This window comes from Vicugna pacos, chromosome 11 (genome assembly GCF_048564905.1).
Source record: "Vicugna pacos chromosome 11, VicPac4, whole genome shotgun sequence".
NCBI lineage: Eukaryota > Metazoa > Chordata > Mammalia > Artiodactyla > Camelidae > Vicugna > Vicugna pacos.
Genome location: NC_132997.1, coordinates 44,145,854 through 44,162,977, shown reverse-complemented (window position 1 = coordinate 44,162,977; position 17,124 = coordinate 44,145,854). Strand labels below are relative to the sequence as shown.

Genomic DNA, 17,124 nt, shown 5'->3' with positions numbered 1-17,124 from the left:
AAAGGGGCGCGCGAGTTTCGCTGAGCAGAGGGCGGGGGACAGAAAAGATTCAGCAGAGAGGTGAGGGCGCGCGAAGTGTGCAGGGTGCCCGCTGGAGCAGGGAGCACCAGGGTAGGTGAGTAGAGACATGCAACCTAGAGGCTGTGAGGAAGGGGCAACCCAAAAGAGAAGTGGAGCGGGGCTGGCAGGCGTGTGCACACTAGGAGAGAGAAAGGGCAAAGGGCTGGCCTGGGGTGAGAGGTACTGCAAAGGCTGCCTGTGGGTGAAGCCCCCACAGCCTTGAGTCAGAGGAGACTGTCCTACATGGTGACCTGGTATTTTCCTGACTTAGCATCTTTGCACTTGCTGGGGACCTCTGCTTGGGTCCTGCCCACTGGGGGGTGCGGGGGGTGCACAATGTGAGAGCTGTCCGTTCAGTTTTATTTGGGGACTTAACTGAGAACTAGAGCCCTAGAGACAGCTGCTCTTTTTTGGAAGAGGTAAGCTGGGAGGTCAGCATATATGTGATTTTGGAGCAGGATTACCCACAATCAAATACATATCTAGGTAGAAGGTTCCTGCTAGTACACTAGGCACAGGTATGCTAGTTAATGATTTTAGAGCTTTTCTAAGTATGGGAAGATGAAAAAATTGAGTTTATAAAAATTTCTCCTGAAAATATCTAACTATCTGAAGGCCTTTTCTGTCAGTTTTCCCAGAGCCTCATTCATGATCTCCACCCTGAATTCCTTTCAGGGTGTGTTAATGACTCAATTAACCGTAGTGGCTAGTAACTCAATCCCCGTAGAGCCAGATGGCCAGCAACACTGACATTCTGTAGTTGGTATTTCTTTCGAAATGAGCACAGGTGCCCCCACCTCCAAGAAGCCTCCCACCCTCTTGTCAAGCCCGAGCCATTTGCAGTCTTCCCTGGCCTAGTCATTTGTGCACAGTATTCAGCTGGCATTTCCTGTTTTCTCTGTTAATTTATGTGTGGGTCAGTGCTGGGCAGGAGATGCTCACTAAACGTTGGTTAAGGTAATAAGTGCCAGCGTGGGCGCTGCCAGAGGGAAGGGAGCATGAGCCCACAAGCATCAGAGCTCTCCCTAATTAAATCAAGAAATATTTGCTGAGCATCTACTATGTGCCCAGCACTAGACATATAGTACGAATAAAGACAATCTCTATACTTACCACCCCGCCTCCTGAATACAAGGCCATGAGCAAGGAGGACCAGGATAAGCAGACCCTCAGAGCAGCTCTGGGAAGCTCTGAAAAACAGCCCCCTCCTCATTGGTGAGTGTGGCCTGAGATAGTGGGGAGTAGGCTGTAAAACTGATCCCTTTGGCTCCTCCCTCTCCAGACCTCACATGGTGGCTCTGTTTTTCTGGCTCTACTGTTTTCACATCAAGTCTTAATAACGGCCAGGTCAACAGATTTTGTTGAGATCATTATTGAAAACGAGCCGTTTAGAGAAGATGCTTTCTCCAGAAAGGGTCTGCCACACCTACTGCAGTGTGGCGGCCACCCAACACCAGGCAGTGAAGAGGCTTCCTGGGAATACAGAGTTGGTGATTCTGCCCTCTGGGAAGGGCAGTTCTATGATGATAAAGACAAGCAGACCTGTAACTGTGTATCACCTGGGGATTTTGTTACAATGCTGATGCTCAATCTGTAGGTCTGGGGTGGGACCAGAGAATCTGCATTTCCAGATGATGCACTGCTGCTGATTGTGGACCACTCGCTGAGTAGAAGGGGTGTAGAAGATACTTTGTTCAGGTGCATTGGTTCAGATGGGTCACAGATTGGCAGAAGGCATCACCACACCTCCCCATCCCCACCCTCCATCACTACCCCAAACTTAGTGAGTTTAAACACACATTTATTGTCGGACAGTTTTCGAAATCTGAAACACAATGAGTCTTTCAGGGCTAAAACCAAAGTGTCAGCAGGACTAATTCCTTCTGGAGGGTTTAGGAAGAATCCTCTTCCTTGTCTTTCCAGCTTCTAGAGGCCACTTGTGCTCCTTGGCTCATGACCCTGCATCCCATCCCCTTTTCTCCCTCTGCTTCCATCAGCACATCTACTTCTACCCTATCTGATCTTACTGTTTCCTTCTTATAAAGACCCTTGTGATTACATTGTGCCTACCTGGATAATCCAGCATCATCTTCCCAAATCAAAATCTGTAATTTAATCACATCTGCAAAGTCCCCTTTGCCATAGAAGGTAACATATTTCATGGGTTCCATGTATTAGGATGTGGACAACTTTGGGAGCCATTATTCAGCCCTACCACACTGTGTATCCCCTAAGGACAAGGACATTTTGTTAGTCATATTTCAATCACCAAACCCAGGAAGTTTCACCTTGATGTAGTTCTACTATGTAATCTACAATTCACATTCAGTTTTCCCAACAACATCCTTTATAGAATTCTATTTTCTGATCTAGATCCAATCCAGGATCAATTTTGCCTGGAGTTAGGACTGTTTAGGCTCCTCTGATCTGGAATGGTGCCTTATCTTTTTTTTATCTTTCATGATCTTGTCATTTTTAAGAGTTGCAGACCCTCTCAATTTGACTTTGATGTTTCCTCAATAAGATTAAAGTTTTCCACCTGGGGCAGGAATCCATAGAAATGTGTTATGACCCACTAAGAAGTGCATCACATCAGGAGACATGTGACATCATTTTGTCCCTTTATTGGCGATGTTTACTTTGATCACTTGGTTGTGTTGGGTTTCACCAGTGTAAAGTTTCTGTATTTCCTTTTGGAATTAATAATTTGTGGGAGAAACTTTGGGAATACACGAATATCATATTCTCTGTCAACTATTCAGCAAGTTTTAGGGTTCATTTATAACTGTTTTATACTATCATGTGATTACAAAGTTATTTTTTAAGTCCATTATTCTTTCCACATTTATTAACTGGCATTTTACTTTAAGAAAGAACTTGCTTTCTTTCCCTTTCATTTATTTATTCTTATATGGACTCATGGGTTCTTATTTTGTTCAATTGGTTATAATCCTTACAGTCATTATTAATTTTGGTGGCCAAATTGCCCCAGATTTGGCTAGTAACAGCCCCTTCAAGCTGGCTCCTGTGTCCCCAACCATTTTATTTTTTAAGCATTTTCTTACTTTCTGGGTCAACAAAATGTTCCAGGTTTATTGGCCTCTTCCTGCCCTGACCTTGGAATTAGTCATTTCTCCAAGGAACCCTGATTCCTTTTAAGTGGTGAAGGCTTTTTAAAAGCAAATTCTGTGTGTTCATTGCTCTGAGGTGTTTTTGCTTCTAGACCTTTGAAGTGGAAAGAGCTAGGAATTTTTTTGGGTCCATTTCTATCTATCTGTCTATTTATCTTTCCCTCCTTAAACTGAAAAATACCTCCGGAAAATGTTAATGTTGGATCTAAGCCTTTATTATTCACTTTATTATTAGCTCTTTTGGAGTTAAGGTATGTAAACTTCAGGAATATGGAGATGGTCAAGAACAGATGGGGGGCTAGGCCATTTCATGCCACAGTCTTCCCCTGTAATAGCTAATATTTATTAAACACTTACTACGTGCCAGGATGTGTACTTTACCTGTATTTATTATCTCTTTTAATCCTAACATTTGTGAGATACACACTTTTGTTGCTCTGTTCCACAGATCAGAAAACCTAGGCTCAGAGAGACTGGGTAACTTGTTGAAGGCCACACAGCTAATAAATGGCAGACAGGACTGGACCTTGGTCTGTCTGATCCAGGAGCCTGCGTTCCTACTGCTGCATACACCTCCACTCCTAATTTATGGTCTAACTGAAGCTTCATTCCCTCCAGGTCATAATATCTGATTAAGGGTAAATCAGGGGCTCAACTCAACCTAAAGCAGTTTCTTGCTTAAGCAGTAAAGAGTGGAATGTCATGTCAAGTGCTGGCAGAGCCCCTGGCCAGCAGTAAGTAGCTACAACGCCTGGCATTTTCCCTCCTCAGGGCTTCTCAGTGGTCCCTTGTGAGATATATAAGCCTGTTTTATCTATGTCATAGATGACTGAGCCTCCAGCCTCACAATAGCACAGTTTGCTGGGTGCTAAAAGCCCCTCTCAGGACCTCCTGCCTGCTCAGTCACTTCCTCCCCACTCAAGGATAGAAATGTGTGGGTAAATGGAGGCCTCAGCCACTCTTAAACACCAATCCACCAAGCTCCTCTCAGGCCTGATAATCCCCAGGACCTAGTTTCTGACCTAGGACAGCTGGAGAGCTTTAGAAAAAAAAGTCCATTTGAATGTAAGAGCTATTGGCAAGCACACATGTATTTACTGGTTCTTTGGGGAAGGGTGGGCTCTGGAAACATCTCATACTTATCCTAAAGTGAATCTGCACTGGTCAGAATGTGTCTATTTTTAAAGTCCCATTAGATTTGTGAAGTAGTGTGACCCTGTTCTGATGTTTCCCAAGCCCACCAGGATGGAAACTGAATACCTGAAGAGGTGTTTTGGGAATTGCCTGGCCCAGGCGCTGGCAGAGGTGGCAAAGATTCAGCCCAGTGACCCCATCGAGTATCTGGCTCACTGGCTTTATCATTACAGGAAAACAGCGAAAGCGAAAGAAAAGGTAGGTGTGTGTGCTGGGTTGGCTTGGGGAGGGCTTTCCAGCTTTCCTAGAGTGAATAATCTAAAGTCCAAGGCAGGATTCTGGAGCTGGCCTGGGGAGTCTCTTGGTTTACTCCACTTGTGAGGATGGCGTAGGTCCTGAAGTGCAGGGAGCCTGGGGGCTAAAGATGGAGCTCAGAGGACTTGTGGAGTGGTGGGTTGGGAGCTACCAGCCCGCTAAAGCTAGTGAGTTATAGGAGCAAACCCAGGAGGCCTGAAGGGCCCGGGGCCTGTGGTCTGTCCCAGGGAGGGGTCCGTGCTTCCGGGGGCTGCCCTGATTCCACTCTGTCACATCACCCCAGGAAAGGCAAGAGAAGATCCAGCTGCAGCAAGAGTATGATAATAGCCTCGAAGAAACCAAAATGGCAGAAATGCTGAAGCAGGAAGAGTACGAGATTCAGCAGAAGTATGAAAGGTGTCACCAGGTAGGGAGGAGGAGCTCCGCGTTGGGCACACACACATCCCAGGGTGGGTACTGGGAAATCCACAGGTCAGCTCAGCCACAGGGCCACGGGCATAGAGGCTCGCATCAGCCTACTTGTCCCTCCGTATTCATATGTTTACATGTAAATCATTCTTACTGACAGTCCGTGTCAATGAAGAAAAGAAAATCCTTAAAGACAATTCCATTTTAGATTGCAAGGAATACCTTAGATGTTACTAGTTTTAAAAAATCAGATTTTAAAAATATCTAATGCATCAGTTGGAACAAATATATTTCCACACAAGATCCTTTGAGCCCTTTTCAAAAATTAATATTTTTCTGAAACCAAATATGGTTACCAGTATATACTTCAGGTATATTATCTTATTATATGCTATTTACGTAAGATTTTATTTAATATATGCCATTTGTTTATGGATCAAGCCATAGATGTCTTCTCTGTGATGCTCTAATAGTGGTCATGAATTATTAACTTAGAAGAACCAGTAAGTCTAATCTTTTTAAAAAATTTTTTTACATAAAATATTCTTGCATCTCAGGTAGAAAACAAAACAAATTGCCTTTCCATTATCACAGTAACTATCTGAAATAAATAAGGAATAAATTATACAAATCACAGTATTTCATATTTCTTTGCCAATAAATGGTTTGTTCTTCCCAGCCCCACCCCACCATTTTTTTTCTTTCACTCTATAATTTTATTTTTTTTAACTGAAGTGTAGTCAGCTTACAATATTGTATCAATTTCTGGTGTACCCCATCATTTTTTATAAAAGAACATGGCTACCTAACCCATGGTAGAAGAGTCGACCTTCCTCTAGCACAGTGGTCCTCAGATGGAGGCACTGTTTTCTCCCAGGTGGGGTGACCAGTGAGTGGTCCAAGTTTGCCCAGGACTTTCCTGATTTTAGCACTGAAAGTCCGTGTCCTGGGAAACCCCCTAGTCCCAGGTATACTAGGGCTGTGGGTCACCCCACTTGTAGGGGACATTTGGCAGCGTCTGGAGACATTTTTGGTTTTCCAGCTGGGGTATGTGTGTGTACTGCTGCCATTCTATTGAGTAGTGGCCACAAGTGCTACTAACGTCTTACGACATGCAAGACAGCTCACTACAACAAAAAATATCAATTGTGCTAAGGCTGAGAAACTCTGCTCTGGCATTTGACTACTCAAAGTGTGATCTTTGGACTGGCAGCTTGGGCATGATGGAGAAAACTGTTGGAAATGCAGAATCTCGGATCCCACCCGAACCTGACAAATCAGGACTGGTGACATTTAGCGAGCTCCCCAGGTGATCTGGATGCACATTGAAGTTTGGGAAGTGCTGCTCTATACACTCATTGTTTATTCTGATTGTCAGCATGAACGTATGGTTTTCCACGGGCTCCAAGAGCTCTGATTAATTACAGAGCTGATTTCTCATTGAGACCCAGTGTCACCACGGGGTCACCAAGAGCCTCTCTTTCCAGGCTGACTCCTCTACCCAGAGGCTCCTGAAAGCACTCTTGACCTCTGATAACAACACGTCTCAGATCCATCTTCTGCTCTCCTGCACACAGGAAGGAATCTTCTCCTTTTTGAAGAGACCTGTTTCAGATCTTGTTAGTGGAAAACAATATTGAGAGACCAAAAGCAGGCCATGGGTTGGTGTATCTGAGCACTCTGGAGAGAGCAGTGAGACACTAGGCAAGAGGTTAAATAAATAAATCTTCCCCTCAAAAGAAAAAAAATGGCACTCAAGTAAGTGTGAGTGCAAGGTCCTCCAACAGAATCCTGTACAATTAGTGGATAAAAGAAATGAAAGGAACAATTGAGAAAGACACAGTTTTTGCTTTGTAGTCAGACACTCTTCTTTCACCCTTCATTTTCAAGGGCACTAGTGCCATGTATCACTCACAGTTTTAGTTTTGAACTCCATTTTCTTAGAGACCTTTGTACAGTTACAGAAGAAGTACAGCAATGCAGAAATCCAAATTGAAACAGTCAATGAAATGTGTTAGGAGACACAACCACATTAATATTAAGAATCATCAGAAGTAGAGTTGTTCTGATGGGTGGCATGTGTTTCAACGGAATCATTTTAAAGTGAGGGTGGGAAGTAATGATTTGGGAGCAGGAACTGGAGGTCTGAAGAATTCGAGCGCTGCTGGAAAGGTAGGGTCCTGGGGAAACACCCCATTTCTACTGAGGCAGGAAGTGAATTCTGCTAACAACCAATGAGCTCGACGGATGACCTTGAGCCTCAGATAAGATTGTGGCCCCAGTCAACACCTTGATTTCAGCTTGTGAGACCTTGAGCAGAGACCCCAGTTGATTGATGCCTGGATTTTACTGTGAGATAACAAATAGGTGTTGTTTAAAGCTACTAGTCTGTGTTCATTTGTTACACAGTGATAGAAAATTAGTACATTAAGCCTTCTATGTTAAAATACGGAACAGCGGGTGCTTAGTCTTTTCTCCACCCTGGCATGCCAGAAGGAATTAAACACAAGAGTATCAGTGACAGTGGGTCATCATGGCAGTTTCCCTAGGGATGGAAGGGGTTGTCTTAAGAAGTATTCGTTTGTTTCTATTCACCTGTGTTGTCACTCACTGCTGCAAATGATTTAGGCATTTTCTCTCATTTCTGCTCATATGAAAACACAAAATTAAGATGAAGTTACCTTGTGGCCCTCCATTGATTTCTTGCTATCACTCAATGGCTCTTTGATAATGAAGTTTTCCTGGCCATCCTGTACGCTGTCTTCCTCAGATGCCCACTGAGTCAACTGGCTTTATCCCGCAAGAGTTTACTTGACATAGTTGAACTCATTAACACGACACACCAGCCAAATACCCCTGTGCCAGGATCATCTGGAAAGATGGAAGAGGAGAGCACAGTATTAAAATGATTTTCAGTTGTATTTTGAAACAGCCCGCATTTTCACTGATATTACGACACTGTTGGGTTTCCATGTCCTTTTTATATTTAATACCCAATTTTGTAATCTTAAAGGAAAACATGATGTTACACAATTTCAGCTGAAGCATCATTAGAAAGTAAGAAGTGATTCTAAGTTCTTGGGCCTATTCTGTGTCCTGGGTGGACTGAGAGTGTCCCTGTATCCTGGTAGGCTAGGGGAGTGGACACTAGCCCCTGGCCAGTAACTGCCAGTCCCACTACAAACCTGATTTCACTTTTAAAGGAATCTTTTAAGGGAATATTTGTAATAGCTTTCTAACTCCAGGGTGGCCTTGTCCTACCACACAGCATACACTTCATTTTAATATTGGTTTTAAAACACAGCTAAAAACCTAGGTTTGTTTCTGGGACAGAAGAAAAAGAAAAAGATGCTCTTCTGAGCCAAACATTATTGTCGCTAATGTCCAAAAGTGTCTCCCACAAGATGTCAGATCTTTAAAATAAACTTGGAAATAAGTACTGATTTGCCATTTTCAGAGCCAAAATTCAGAACTTCTCAAGCCCCTTCAGATGATATACAGAAAGTTTCACCCTCTGCTCTAGCATCTCGCAGAAAAGCCAGGGCTGAGCTGGGATCTTTGGATTTCCTTCAGGCTGAGGGGAAGGGGCAGTGGCTCAAGGCTGCCCTGTCTTGTGGCATCACCCTGCCTTTCCCTTTCATAAGCACTATACACTTAGCACACCCACACCTGCTCTTCCCTGTGTCTTTTTTTTTTTTTGCCTTTTTTTTGGGGGGGGGTGGTAATTAGGTTTATATATTTATTTTTGATGGAGGAACCGGGGATTGAACCCAGGGCCTCATGCATGCTAGGTATGTGCTCTACCACTGAGCTGTACCCTCCCCAGCACTGTGTCTTTATTGCAGGAAAACCCACCACCATCGTCATGCGACTGAAGCTAGAAACCTGGCAGCCATCGTGGATTTCCCCTGCCTCCACCCTCCTCATCTTATTCAGTAACCAAATTCTCGAGTTTACTTTAAAATTTTTTCTTGCATCACATGAGGCAGTACAGGGTAGTGGTTAAACACCAAGAGTCTAGAATACTAGAAAGGCAGATCCCAGCAGTAAACTGAATTATTGTCTGTAACACATTTCTACCTCTCTTATCTGAAAACAAGAAAGAATTTTCCATAGAAATATCATTCTAAGTGATACTAGGTTACTGGGCTAGCCTATAGCAGCCTGTTCAGACCATAATGTTTATGAATGGTGGTCAGGACTCCCACTCTCTGGGGCTCTGTGGAGAGCCCATTTCCAGCTCAGACCTGGGCTAGCCATCCACACCTGTGAGCAAAGAGGGGACACCACAGTAGCAGTGGGCTCCCAAGTTCTGAGCATTTTCCTTAATCCTGGCATATGTGGGGTCCTATATGTGGCAGCGTTGGATTGATTTCTATGTGTGAGTGATGGGGAAGGCCAGTGGAAGCGCTTATCCACCCTTGAGAGGGTAGTAGTGTGATAGACTTTGATAGACTTGAGCTGCCCACGCTAAGGCCTGGCCTTATGGTTGGAGAAGACAAGGCCATGAGGGCAGCAGCTCTGGCTGGAGCAGGGCTGGCTTCATGCATGTGCAACCTGTAAAGTCACACAGGAACCACATTTGGAAAGGCTGCACCCTTGGTTTGATGCACTGCTGTCACCATCTTGACGTACAAAAGTTTGAACAAGGCAGCCTGCATTTTCATTTTGCACTGGGCCCTGCATATCATGTAGCCAATCCTGGGCTAGAAAAGAAAATACTCTTTTGAATAATTAGTACCTGGTGATACCACTGTTATATTTTTATGTAGACTGTAAATATTTTTCAAGAGGTTGAATAATACCCTGTGTGGAGGGGGATAAACCCCCCTTTTCTCTCTTTGGAACAAGAACAGGAAGAATGACTTTGGGGGAACAAATGCAAAAGCTGTGATATCACAGATATTTTCAGCATATGAGAATGAAATGGCTTAAATCAACTAAAAACGTGGCTATAAGAAGATACTTGTCAGCAAAGAAAAACTGGCGAGTGACTTTCCAGGCAGGATTAAAATTTATGATTTGTACGAAGAAAGTTCAATGCTTGAGCCAACACTTCCACCAGGATGACTTACAGCTGAGTCCCGCTGCATGTCTCAGTAAAGGGAAGGTTCTCTGGGTCTTTCTGTTTTCATATTCGAGTTCTATTTGTCAAGAAGAAACCCATTCTGATGCCTTTCAACCAAAGGCAAGTACAAACATCCTAGAGGGAAGAAGGTCCCAGGAAGTGCTCCCAGAAAGCAGACCTTTGGAAGCCATGGTCAGAAGTCATCCTGACACTAGATGGAATCTCTTGGGTCTATCCTCCTCGAAGAAATTTTTAGAAAAGAAGAAAAAGATTTATTGCCTTTGTCAAAAAGGATGACCTCCAGGACTAAAATGACAGCATCCAAAGATATTGTCTAAAAATATCCCACTTGTAGATAAGTTTAGCCAAAGTGAAACGGAACAATCAGAAATATCAGGAGAAATACAGTTCACAGATAGGGGTTGTTGGGGCAAAAATTGCTCCACAAGAGGCACCAGAAAAGAAGAGCCCACGTATACAATGCCAGAGGGAGAAACTGATCAGGAACCATTGCCCCTAATGATGAAATACGTGTCTTATCTTCAGCCAGACTGCAATTAATCCCCATTGCCCCGAAAAAGTCACCACTGGGGACATATTCCAAGACCACAATGGGCCAGAATGAATTACTTCCAGTTCATTTGTCTGAAAAACAAACTACATGGATGCAACTAGCTGAGGTGACTGTGCAAGAATTATCACTAGGGGAGATAAATTCTGCAGATGAGCCCGGCCAAGGAAAACCCTCATGAATAATGGCCGGTAGCACGCAATTTCATGAGCAAAGTTAGCCAGAAAACTTCCTCAGTATTCATCACTGTCACAGTCAGTCCTTAAAACCAGTGTTTATGAGACTCCTCAGAAATCAATTGCTGAATAAAAAGATTCTATGAATAAAACTAGCCGCAAAATAATTAGTCCAGGAGGCCTGAGCTCCTTGGATAGGGATATTTAAGAAATGGCTCTTCAAAAACCAATGCTTAAAAAATATATATATAAAATACATATTAAGTTAATTAAATATATATTTATATATATAATTTTTTAAGGATAACTAAGGCACACTTTCTTAAGTGACATCAACTGATATTACATCAGTGAACAAATGTAAATGGGACCCAATTTCCCAAGCAGTTCCGTCATGGGAGTTATCATGGAGAAAAGAGATTGACCAAGACATGATTCCTCAAAAGTCTATTCTGGAGCATTTCAGTCAAACTGACATAAATCCAGAGGGAAATTCCCCAACAATTTTGGTCTGAAAGAAGCACTGCCAGGGATACATTTAGAATACAGTTACCGAGAAGATGCCCTTAGAAAGAGAAGCTTCCACCAATAGGATTGTCCAGAATAGAAGATGTTCAGAAAGTTCATACAGAAAAGTAAATAATGCCCAAAGATCAAGATGTTTCAAACAAAACTCTCAAAAGAGGCAGAATCTGAAGAATGGTTTGTTGACTCAAAGAGAAATGATAAAACTAAGAAAATCTTGAAATCCATAGAAATTAAACCATTGTATAAGGGCAAGCCCCAGGGTAGGGGTTGTTCGGATTACTCTTCAGAAGTAGCCAGGTTTACCTAAGAGGTGCTTCAGGGTAATAGCCCTGAGATCATGCCTTTGGGCACATTGGTACCTATCACCAGATCCTTTCAAAACAAAACATCAAAGAAATGTCACTGTCATGGGTAAAGCTACCAAACCAAAAAAACAAAACAAACAAACAAAAAAACCACCCTTAAATAAAGAACAAATTTCTCAGCAAATGTCATCACAAATAATAGGATGTAAGTCTAGTCAGATAATGCCATCTGGAGATAAAGAGATTCAAGCATATGATTAGTCAGGATAAAAACCTTGCCAGCAGTCCTTCAGGAGAGGAACAAAGGCATGCTTTGAGCCAGGGAATTCTCCCCAGCAAATGCTGTCAGGAACTCTATGGAGAGGATCCAACTCAGGCAAGTTCCCTGGCAAACATTATCCGAAGGAAGAAAATCTTCAGAAAAAAGTAGCCAAGACAAAATGTATTAGGAATCAGGAGCAGTTTGGAGCAAGGCTGAGCTGAGAACTGAGCTCGCGCTGCCACGTGCTTGTGGCCCATCAGAAAGAAGCGCTCGGCCCACCCCACCCCCCGCAGAAATTACCTCTACTGAGGCGAACTCCATTCTCTCAACTAATTCCTTTTCAGGAAGAAGAGATGGCCAAGGTGAAGCCAATCCAGGCCAGTAGTGCCCCGATGTCATCTTGTAGCGCAAACCCGGCAGTCAGGGTCACCCACGTTACAGCTTCAGCAGCTCTTCCCTCTGTAGTCTATGACCCATTTCTGAATAGCCTTGAAGGCATGAAGATTTTCTCCGCTTCAAGGTTAATTTGCTTACCTTTAGGGCTTCAAGAAGAATCTTTTCAGAAGTTTTCACAAGAGCTAACTCCAGACTAAGAGTAGCAAAGATGGTACCTCTCAGCAAACAGAAATGAAAGTCACAGCATCCAGGAGTGAGGTCAGTCAGGATGAAGTGACCCAAGAAACAACTCCCAAAGACTTTCCGTCTAAAAGTAGTAAAGTTCCCACAGTGTTTCTTCCTTCAGAGGCAAGACAGCACGTCAGAGGGGATGTTTACCAAACTGCCACCAGTTGTTGGTGGTAAAGATATTGGAGGTAAAGCTGGTTAACAGACACCATTAAGAAGAGCTAAAAGAAGTGTCATCACAAGAGGCAAATATACCCTGGAGGCTGTTCGTCAAAACTGAATTGCTCCTTTTACCGTACTACCAGTCTGAGTCAAATTCCTTTTTGAAAGTGGTTATTTTATAACTTTTCCACCATGGTTGAGGGATATCCCTTAGACACAAAAACTGATGGTGAAATTATCTCCAAAGCTATTTCTGAAGAGATTTTCAACCAAAAATATAGTAAAATATCAGGTCAAAAGATCCGTCAAATACTTAAACACCAGAAGAAAAAGACAAATGACTGCATTGGTACCTAATGGATAAATGAGAGGAGCACAGCCCCTCAGCTCAATGAATAACGGAGACAAAATAAAAACAAAGAATTGATGATAAAATAATCCAAAGAATGGGCAGAAGACCTAAACAGATATTTCTCCAATAAAGACATACAAATGGCACACAAAAGGATGCTCAATATTGCTAATTATCAGAGAAGTGCAAATCAAAACTACAATGAGGTATCACCTCACACCAGTCAGAATGGCCATCATTAAAAAGTCCACAAATGATAAATGCTGGAGAGGGTGTGGAGAAAAGGGAACCCTCCTACAGTGTTGGTGGGAATGTAATTTGGTGCAGCTACTATGGAAAACAGTATGGAGATTACTTAAAGAACTAAAAATAGAGCTACCATACATCCAGCAATCCCTGGCATGTATCTGGAGGACACTCTAATTTGAAAAGATACATGCACCCCAATGTTCATAGTAGCACTATTTATAATAGCCAAGACATGGAAGCAACCTAAATGTCCATGGACAGATGACTGGATAAAGAAGATGTATTATATGTATACAATGGAATACTACAAGCCATAAAAAATATAATAATGCCATCTGCAGCAACATGCTTGGATCTAGAGATTACCATACTAAATGAAGTAAGTCAGACAGAGAAAGACAAATATCATATGATATCACTTACAAGTGGAATCTAAAAAAATGAGACAAATGAACTTATTTACAAAATAGAAGATGACTCACAGACATAGAAAACAAACTTATGGTTGCCAAAGGGGGGATAGAGATAGGAGTTTGGGATCAGCAGATACAAACTACTATAAACAAAATAGATAAACAACAAAGTTCTACTGTACAGCACAGGGCACTGCATTCAATAGCTTGTAATAATCTATAATGAAAAAGAATATATATAAATGTATAACTGAGTCACTATGCTGTACACCAGAAACTAACACAATATTATAAATCAACTATACTTGAATAAAAAAAATTTTAATTGATGATAAGATTGGTCAATTTCTACTTGATTTTCACCTCAAGTGAATTAATTGAAAAGCAAGCAGCATAACCTAAGGATTAAGAGCGAGAATTTTGGCCTCCACAAGCCCTGGGTGCAGATCCAAGCCCTGGCACTTACCGACTGAATGGCCATGAGCAAGTTACTTAACTGCTCAGTGCCCCACGTGCCTTCCCCCCCTAAATATGAGGATACTAATAAGCTTTACTATGTAAAGTTTTTTGGGGGATTTCCATGAGGCAAGTGGAAATTCAAGTGCTCAATAAACAGCAGTTATTGGCCATATCTCTCCAGCTTAACACTGGCCTCTGAAAACCATTACGTTAAGAGTGATGATGCATATTTTAAGGTCTTATTCCACCTATTAATTCAGAGTTTTCCCTAGATGATGTTTGTCATCCCTAGCGGATTCATCGCGTGAGGTCACACGGGACACCATGTAATGCCTCTCCCACTCGGTGAATTTGCTCCCCAGGCCTCCGCTCTCTGAGAGGTGGTTTGAAGGTTTCTGCTGCCAGGTAGTCACCGCTGCCTCGCACCTCCATGGCTGCACTGCTCACCCTCGAAGGGCTAAAGCAGCACCACGTTGCCCAGAGGCAGAGGCCTGCGATGGCAGAAGTGGACCTCTTGCCACTTTATGCCACCTGTTTTCACCTGGTCCTGAAAGCAGGTTACTGTCGACTCCAGTCTGGAAGAATTCTCTTTGGAAAGAGCTTTTCCAGCTTCTGATGGCAGCCCCTCTTCTCCCACAAAGGAGGTAAGGCATGAAAAAGAGCTTTTAAATTTATCAGGCTGTTTAAAGATGTACGTAAGAGCGGTTCATCAAAACTGGCTTATAAAAGTGAAAAACCCAAAGCAGTAAGAATGTCCACCAACAGGGAGAGTATTGTACAGCTAGATGATCATGTGATTTTTGTACGGGTATGAATACGTGTGTGTGTGTGAGAGAGAGAGAGACAGACAGAGAGACAGAGAGAGACTGAGAGAGATGTGGGAGAAAGAAAAGGGATTTAAACAATGCTGTAAAAAAAAGGGTCAATTTCTTCTTCTTACTCCAAAACTATTTTATTAGACTTAGAATCTACATGACTAAAAAGAAAGCTTCTCTCCTTTTTATAGTTCCTCCTCCTGCCTAAGTAGTGCCCTCCAAGTATCCAAAGGAAGGGGAAAAGGAGGAAAGTACAGACAGGACTGGAGGTTGCTGAGCCCAGCCTTGCCCACCACCACCACCAGGGGGCAATACCAGAGAGACAAGGGCAGGTGGGCAGGGGAGCAGCTCCAGGTTTCTGAACTGCCCGACTTTCCATCTAACAGTTTTGTTTTATGTAACTGGCTCAATGAACCCCAGAATCTTGCGGTATTCTATCCCAGATTCCAAGCTGTTTAGTATCTAACCATTTCCTGGAACAAAAATATGAACATTTCCCAAACAACTTCACAAAACAAAAGCAAAACACAGACTGACAAAATTTTTGAGCTGATTACAAAAAGAGTACGTTGATTTGGTACTTAATTTCTTGTGGATTTCAGAGCTGGATAAATAGATGGAACAAAGGCATTACTGGAATTCATCATGGAAACATTGCACTATGACTCTTATGCAGCCATTAAAAGCAATAATGTAGAAAGATGTGTTGGTGTAGCAAATATATTATCTTAGGGCAGGGGTAGGGGTGTGTGTGTGTGTGTGTGTGTGTGTGTGTGTGTGTCTATGCATAGAGAAATATATAGAATTAAGTTCATTTGAGTGATAGGAATACTGCTGAATTTATATTGTTATTCTTTCCTTTATCACTTAAATGTCTTTATAATAATCAATGAATCTTCTATAGAATTAGAAATAAAGAAAGCTATTTTCTCCATCGGGAAAATAAAATTTTTTTAAAGTAAAATTCATCAATATGAACCTGAGAGTCTCCATTTTTTTTCAAGCGTGAAATGTACATTTAAACTTGAACTTTCACTGTGACTGCTAGATGGTATGCTCACTTCCCAGTCTTTGTGTTTCAACAGAATTCTTCTGGACCAGCCTCCAGATGGGACAGTAATGCAGTGCACTCTTTGGATTACTTGCTCCATCAGGAGGAAAAGTGACTTCTCTGGTTGTCGAGATTGTTAGGTGCCTGCTAGTCTTGGGGTCACATTTCTCTGCTGGGCAGGGTGAATGTATTAAATGTCACACTGTTTGGGACTTTTTTTTTCTCCCCGGTCTCCTGAACCTGTCGGTACTTGTCAGAGGCTCAGCGGGTCTTCAGGTTCTTGGTTTCAGCTTCTCCACCTGCAATTTGGTGGGAAAGTCAGGCTCATGGAGGGAGATGGGAGATGCTGCCACAGCCTTCATTTAGCTGATTACCTTGCTCTCTGAACATAATCCTAAATAAACTATCACTCCACTGAAATGCCAGAAGAACCCAGCTGAAATTGCTCTCTTGTCAAAACACTGCCCTTCCGGTGATTATTATTAAAATGGCCTTTGTAACTGCCATTACCCATTGCCCATGGCTAGTGTAATGATCACTAATATAATCATCATTAGCTAAATGCTTTATCTCTTTTCTACCAGGCATAGTCTTTTGGGGGGGTCTCACACTCAAGAAGTCAGTCTCTAGTTATACCACTCGGGGAACATCTACCTCCAACCTCCGCTACACTCTGTGTTGCCTAAATGAGTTAATTCACATAAAGCATCTAGACTAGTGTGCCTGGAACACAGGAAACCCTCAGTAACAGCAGGTGCTGGGATGCTGTTATCTCTGCTGCCGCTGCTGTTGTGTTAAACCCACGTAATTCTCAACCTGCATTTGTGAAACTTGGGGGTTCCCTGTAGCCGCCCCCCCCCCTTCCATCATTCTTCTCTCTACAACAACAAAAAGTCCCGGACTGTGTTTCCTCTCACAGCCATGTGGTGTCACCAGCACTTCACAAAATTTCCTCTGAAAAGACAGATTGTTGATAATTTCAGAACTTTCAGCAGGGGATCCTGATCAGGGCCACATGTCTACTCTTTGTATACAAAGAGC

General features: G+C 42.7%; 1 protein-coding gene across 10 annotated transcripts; it reads left to right on the top strand.

The window, feature by feature from the left end:
- The first annotated feature begins 95 nt into the window (after positions 1–95).
- DYDC2 (DPY30 domain containing 2) lies at positions 96–16,295 on the top strand. 10 transcript variants are annotated; one of them, XR_012077346.1, is made up of 6 exons: positions 4,075–4,256; positions 4,436–4,583; positions 4,924–5,046; positions 8,894–8,983; positions 14,772–14,861; positions 16,118–16,295. XR_012077346.1 is itself a non-coding variant. In XM_072971219.1 (4 exons), exons 2-4 carry the CDS (start codon positions 4,437–4,439, stop codon positions 6,686–6,688), a joined length of 423 nt encoding a protein of 140 aa, XP_072827320.1. In that variant the 5' UTR covers positions 96–115; positions 4,428–4,436; the 3' UTR covers positions 6,689–6,791. The 10 variants fall into 10 exon arrangements, 8 of the variants coding, with proteins under 8 accessions (XP_072827320.1, XP_072827318.1, XP_072827322.1 ...); XR_012077347.1 differs by lacking the exons at positions 14,772–14,861; positions 16,118–16,295 and adding an exon at positions 14,580–14,763; XM_072971219.1 differs by lacking the exons at positions 4,075–4,256; positions 8,894–8,983; positions 14,772–14,861; positions 16,118–16,295 and adding exons at positions 96–115; positions 6,536–6,791 and having other exon boundaries at positions 4,428–4,583.
- Positions 16,296–17,124: the final 829 nt, after the last annotated feature.